The sequence below is a fragment of the Gavia stellata genome, chromosome 30, assembly GCF_030936135.1.
Source record: "Gavia stellata isolate bGavSte3 chromosome 30, bGavSte3.hap2, whole genome shotgun sequence".
NCBI lineage: Eukaryota > Metazoa > Chordata > Aves > Gaviiformes > Gaviidae > Gavia > Gavia stellata.
The window spans coordinates 2,098,825-2,105,491 of record NC_082623.1 but is presented as its reverse complement, the minus strand read 5'-3'; the positions used below and the strand labels follow the sequence as shown (position 1 = coordinate 2,105,491).

At 49.2% G+C, this 6,667-nt stretch overlaps 1 protein-coding gene across 1 annotated transcript; it reads left to right on the top strand.

Annotated features, from left to right (window-relative positions):
• Nucleotides 1-275: 275 nt before the first annotated feature.
• On the top strand, nt 276-1,826 carry KCNA10 (potassium voltage-gated channel subfamily A member 10). The gene has a single exon (XM_009808112.2). The coding sequence runs from the start codon at nt 276-278 to the stop codon at nt 1,824-1,826; it is 1,551 nt and encodes a 516-aa protein (XP_009806414.2).
• The last annotated feature ends 4,841 nt before the right edge of the window (nt 1,827-6,667 follow it).

Sequence of the window (6,667 nt, the reverse complement as noted above, 5' to 3'; positions counted from 1 at the left end):
TGAAGCCATGCCAAAGGGGTTTGCAGGATCTGGAGATGAATAACTTGCTGGAAGTATAAGGCTTTTGCCAGTCAATGAAATTAATGTTTCCATTAAAAACATACAGGGTTTTCTGACCTCAGTTTTATTTTATTCTTTTCAGTCGAGCCAAGCAATACACATGCACAATTCAGCTCTGTCTCCCTGTCCGTTCACTTGCAGATCCTCATAGCGTGGGAAAGACGCAAGCTGCCGGCATCCGACCCGGGGATTTATGCTGCTAATCTGATTAGTGTATGATGGACGTGTCCAGTTGGAAGGAGATGGAGGTGGCACTAGTCAGTTTTGACAACACTGATCAGATCGTGGAGGATCCCTGTTATTCAAACGACCTCAGCCCCGCTGGCCAGTCGCGGAAAGGCCATCCCAGCTGCGCCAACCTCCTCTCCAACTTAAGAATCCTCATTAACAGCGAAAACGCCAACAATGAGACCATTTTCTCCAGGTTCCCCGCCGAGTTCAGTGAGCACCTGGTGGGGGAGAGGGTGGGCATGGATGAGGGGGACCAACGAGTCATCATCAACATCGCTGGGCTGAGGTTTGAGACGCGGCTCAAGACTCTCAACCAGTTCCCTGAGACCTTGCTTGGGGACCCGGAAAAGAGGATGCGTTACTTTGACTCCATGAGGAATGAATATTTCTTCGATAGGAACAGGCCCAGTTTTGATGGGATCCTGTACTATTATCAGTCCGGTGGGAAAATACGGCGCCCGGCCAACGTCCCCATTGATGTCTTTGCTGATGAAATCACCTTCTACGAGCTGGGTGATGAAGCCATGGACCAGTTCAGGGAGGATGAAGGGTTCATCAAGGACCCTGAGACCCTCTTACCAACCAATGACTTTCATAGGCAATTCTGGCTGCTCTTCGAGTACCCTGAAAGCTCCAGTGCAGCCAGGGGTGTAGCTTTGGTCTCCGTCCTGGTCATTGTCATCTCCATCATCATCTTCTGCATGGAGACCTTGCCGGAGTTCAGGGAGGAAAGGGAGTTTAAGTCCACCCAGGAGCTTTCTAAGAATCTCACAGACACCTTGCTGGCCCACAGCACCTTCACGGACCCTTTCTTCGTCATAGAGACTGCCTGCATCATCTGGTTCTCCTTTGAGCTGTTCGTTCGGTTCATCGTGTGCCCCAGTAAGACCGAATTCTTCAGGAACATCATGAACATTATCGACATTGTGTCCATCATCCCCTACTTCGTGACACTCACCACCGAGCTGATCCAGCAGAGTGAACTCAACGGGCAGCAGAACATGTCCTTGGCCATCCTGCGGATCATCCGGCTGGTCAGGGTCTTCCGCATCTTCAAGCTCTCCCGGCACTCCAAGGGGCTGCAGATCCTGGGGCAGACCCTCAAGGCCAGCATGCGGGAGCTGGGCTTGCTCATCTTCTTCCTCTTCATCGGCGTCATCCTCTTCTCCAGTGCTGTCTACTTCGCAGAAGTGGACGAGCCACAGTCCCATTTCTCCAGCATCCCCGACGGCTTCTGGTGGGCCGTGGTCACGATGACAACCGTTGGCTACGGAGACATGTGTCCCACCACCTTGGGTGGGAAGATTGTGGGGACTCTGTGCGCCATTGCAGGGGTATTGACCATTGCGCTGCCCGTCCCCGTCATCGTCTCAAACTTCAACTATTTCTACCACAGGGAGACAGAGAACGAAGAAAAGCAAATTCTACCGGGGGAGGTGGAGCGAATACTCACCAGCGTGGTGGCGGGAAACGGCAGCATGGAGTCGCTCAATAAGACCAATGGGGGTTACCCTCGAGACAAGGCCAAAAAATGATGGTCGAGGCCATGATGGGACTGGGCACTGTCAGGTGGGATTGGCTGGATAAGGTATAAAACATCTGCATGCTCTGATTTTTTTTTTTTAAACCAAATGTGCTGCTGCTTTTTTTTTTTTTCTAGACATTTTTCAATCTCTGATTTCCTGTGGCTATTCAAATAAATACCATCTTTCTTATCTCTCTTCCCTGCCCATCAGTCTGTTTTTTATTATTTGATGCTCATCTGCTTGACATTTAGCTTTTCTGTCCATGGCGTCAGAACGGAGTTTCCCATATACAGAAATTTCCCCCATTTACCGGAGGGGAAAAAAGGGCAAAATGACATGAAATGCTTTGCTCAGTGGCACCCAGCTGTCCAGGGATGAAGGTGGTCCAGCTCCCCGCTTTTCTTAATCCATTTTAAATAATTCCTCCCCACCCACCACTCAGCATCTGGGAGTCTCAACAATTCCCAGATCTGGGACTGAAAAATAAGCTGGCAAAAAAAAATTGAAAGTTGTATTTCTAGCTGGATGAGTTCCCTGGTCTGCCTGCCTAAATAATTTGGTTGGCACAGCAGGGTGGGTGGTGATGGATGGGGCCAAGCCGCTGTGGGGGGGGGATTAGGAGGAGAGCGACGGTGACCGGTCACAGTGGCACGGCCACCGAGGAAGGTCCAGGGCACCGTGGCTCAATGCCCACTGGGGTTTCTGATGGAAAACTGCACTCTCAGAGAGGGAAGGGGATTTGTCCTGCAACAAATGCTTGTCTCGGGGGTTATCTGGTGTACAAATGCCCCTAGAGACGAGCCACCATGACCTTGTAGCTTTTATTGTCACTTATGTTGCTGCAAATGGGGCACAGAGTAATGAGGGCTGACGTTCCCCGACAGCTCGGCTTCCCATTGTAAAAAAGCACTTCTGGTTTTCTAAAACATGCACATTTTCCTCGGTACTTTTGATGGGAGAAACCAGCAACAGATCATTTTGGTGTTCTCTCTAATGCCAGCAGGTTTTCTTCCGACAAAAACATTTTGTTCCAACTTCACTGTTTCCCTTGGCTTTTTTTGATGTTTCTGCCTACATTAAAATCACAGTTTCTCATGCAGTGTCTACACATCCGCTTTTATATCCCACATCTGTTATACTTGCTGTCTCATCTCCCAAAGTTTCGGCATGATCATTACACAACATGCCAGCATCTCTGGTTTGCAATTTCATTCAGAAAGGAGTGGTGAAAGATGGATTTTTTTTTTTTTATTCCTGGTCTGATAGAAAATGTGAGGTTGGGCTTGCTGGGATTTTCCCCGTGGCAGAAATCCTGCATCCCTGGTTTGGGGGGGGGTGTATTTTGATTTTGGGTTGATTTTTTTTTTTCTTTCGTGGACTGTCTTTCTGCAACGAGGTCTTTCGCACCCCAGGGAGGTGGATCTGGGACATGACCATCACAACTCCTTCAGGAGAGGTTTTTCCCTCTGGGACAAATCCCCCTTTTCATCTGCTCTCCCTGGTTTCTTCCCATCCCTCCGCCATCCTCTTCCTCACCCCACCTCTTGCAACCCCCAGACCATCATCCTGGACAGGAGGAGGAGCTGTGAGAACTATTTAATCTCCTTCCCACCGTGTTCAAGTTCTCATCATCTTCGGGGACGGCTGGAGGAGGCACAGCTGGGCACAGCTGGAGAGCAACATCTCCAGCTCCTTTCCATTCACCCCTCAGTTCTCTCCAGCAGCTCTGCCACGTCACTATTTTTATTTCATAGCAGGTTCTTTCTCCTTTTCCTCTAGAAAGCTTGAACTTTTTACATTCTTTTATTTTTTTAGTGCTCCCGTCCCCAGACTTCACTCCCAGCCTGTCAAAGCTGAAGCACTTTTGGTGTTTATTCCTTGGGAAGTCACCGTGAGAAACCCTGGTGAAAAGGTTTAGGTTGGGGAATATTCAGCCTGATCAGCTACGATCCCATCTTCACTGCTCCTGCTCCCTTAGCAAACAGGGACCGAAATGGTGCTGGGATGGATGGGTGGGTGGGTGGGTGGCTGTATGGAAGGATGAACAACCTGATTCTTATTAACTTGTAACCTTTATCTCAAATAAAAGAATAGATGCTTCAAAGAAGTCTGGCATGCAGAAAATATTGTTTATTTGGACTCAACTTTTTGTTCTTGGCTTTGTGCCGCTCCACAGGCACTGGTCCCCAGCTGGGAATCATGTGGGGGAGTTGAGACATGGGACATGATAGATCTCCAGGTCTGTGAGCTGAGGACAAATTCTGCAGGGGTTTCCCCAGCACTTTGGCTTACACCATCCATTGCAAGGGGCCAGGTTCGATGGGGATCCCTGATTTATGCTATGAGGACGGGGTCAGAGGCATTAAACCTCTCCAGACACATTAGCTTATTTCCGATTTATCTTAAAGGGAAGAGGAGGAAAACCAGGCTATGAATACCCAGTGCCAACATGCAGCTGGTGCTTGATAAAAACCTGATAGAAACCCCATTTTCCAGCACAATTTGCAGCTTAGTATCTTCCCAAATACAGGCCCAAAGCTCAAAGCTCAATGAAATCCATAAAAGGCTCTTATTAACTGTCCTATTCTTGAGTCAAGCCCTAATGAGCCAATCTGTCATGTCCTCTAGCACACAGGCTGAATTCCCACTTGAAATCTTGTACTGCCACAGAAAAAGCTAAAAAGAAGACAAGAAACCTCTTTGCTTTATCAGAAAGATGTCCTGGCTGCTTTTTATCCCTGGAGCGAGTTGGAACCTGTGGCCATGTGTGAAATATTTGTCAGCTAGAAGCGTCTCCCTCTTCCCTTGAGCTGAAATTTCCAAGCGAGCCCTGGAGCATCCTTTTGTCACCAGGCAGATATTTCTGTGCTTCCCCCCACTGCGCAGGAGTACAGTTTTGGCACCGCATCCACGAGATGGCACTCCAGGATAGACATTTCCCTGGACATAGACTGTCCTGACATGTGTTTCCCCCTCTCTAATTCATACTTGGAAGCTTTTCACTGGTTTATTTCGTTATTGTATGTGGGAGCGTGGATGTGGGAAGGGATGCTTTGACCACGGGGGATGCTCACGTGGAGGAAGCCCATTGCAGGGTGACGTTTGCCGGGGACTCTCGGCACCGGTGCAGAATAGCCACGCCAGGAGGGTTTAGGAGCTGCCTCCTAGCACAGCATTTGGGTTGTTGGTCCTGCCCGGGACAAGGACACGGCTTCCCTCTCCTGTCCCACTCATCGGGAGCACAGCCAGAGCCCCTGGGTGCTCCTGTTGGGTCTTGTCCATCCTGGCAGGGGCTGGTCCATGGGTTGCTGATCCTCGGAGCCATGGTTCCCACTGCATCGGGTTCATTTCTTGTTGCTCACAACAATGAGAAAATTCCTGTGATGGAGCTGAGGTAAAGCCCCGTCTGCCCAAAATCCAGGCTTGGGTCCTTCTTGCACACAAGCGATTCCCACCCATTGGGGCTCAGCGATCCAGGGCTGTGTGAGCTCAGGGAGCTGGAGGGGTATAAATCCCATTTCCACCATCCCGTATCATATGCTCCTTTCTAGTTGGTTCAAAGAGAGGGCAACTTTTTCACAGTGAGAAGACAGAAAAATTAATTACCCACCCCGATCGCCTGTATCTCTCCCTCTGCATCCCTGTTCCCATCGGGTAAACAATCGCTGGGGCTCATCGGTGACGGAACCTCATTTATCAATAAATAATGCAAATAGCCCCTTATCCCTCAGCACAGTAGAAATGAAGAAGCAGCGGGGACTCTTGGATCTCTCTGTCTCCCAGCCGCCTGCTGAGCGCTTTCACTGCAGCTGCTTGGGAGGAAAGAGGCAGCCTCCATTTTTAATAGGGTTTTATATGGATGGAGGTAATTTCCTTTTCAAAAATGGGAACTGCTGCTTTAAAGGAATGAAACAAAATGAGAGAAGGAACCGTCCTGACCATTGCAAGGGAAAATGTTCATAAAATAAATATATTAGGTTTTGGTGGGTTTTTTGCAGAGTAGTAAAGACTAAAACTGAGGACTAGCTGGTGTTTCCAGGCTCGTGGCGACCATCTCATAGCACAGACTGGTTCATTATTGGGAAAGGGGCATTTAATTGAGATTCTTTATGGGGAAACAACTAAGCGTAACTGGATTGTTCTAAACTATGGAAACTGAAAAAAGACATCACCTCTACACATGTACAGCTGTGGATGTGCTTCTGTAAAAGCCTCGCGATGGGAGGGCATGCACTGGGTGAGAGCCATCTCCTGCCCTGCTCTCTTGGGTGGTCCAAGGGAAATCTCCAGCCAAGCCACATCCTCCTGGGAGAGTCACTGCCCTGAGATGTCATTGGGCTGTCGGACACCAGGTAGAGAACACGGGGGCAGACCTTGAGCCCAGGGACAGGGGAGCTACCTGGTGAACCACTGGTGGGACATGGTTGTGGGTCTGCAGGGATCTGCTCTGAGACAGGCTGTGTCTGGGACGGTGAGTTCATCCTCCCTGGATGGAAATTTGAGTTTTCCAACATCACTCACTTGATATAGCCACAATAACAGAGCCAAAATTGACTTTGTAGGGACCCATCCCTCAGCCCCAGCAGGCTATGACCACAGCTCCCAAAGGCCTTAGTCAAGACTGTGTTGACCAAATGCTCCTTAGCCAACATGAAGCAGCAAGTGTATGACAGCTCCTTCCTAATTCCTGACATTTTATCACAAATAAATGTGCAGCCACCAACTCTGAACCATCAATACTTTATTAATGTGTGAGCGAGAGAGTCCTTGGGGATCTCTTGCTATGCCAAAACCCATGGTTGTGGTCTGGTTGCCAACGAAACCTCAGCACTGCTGGCATCATGGTGGAT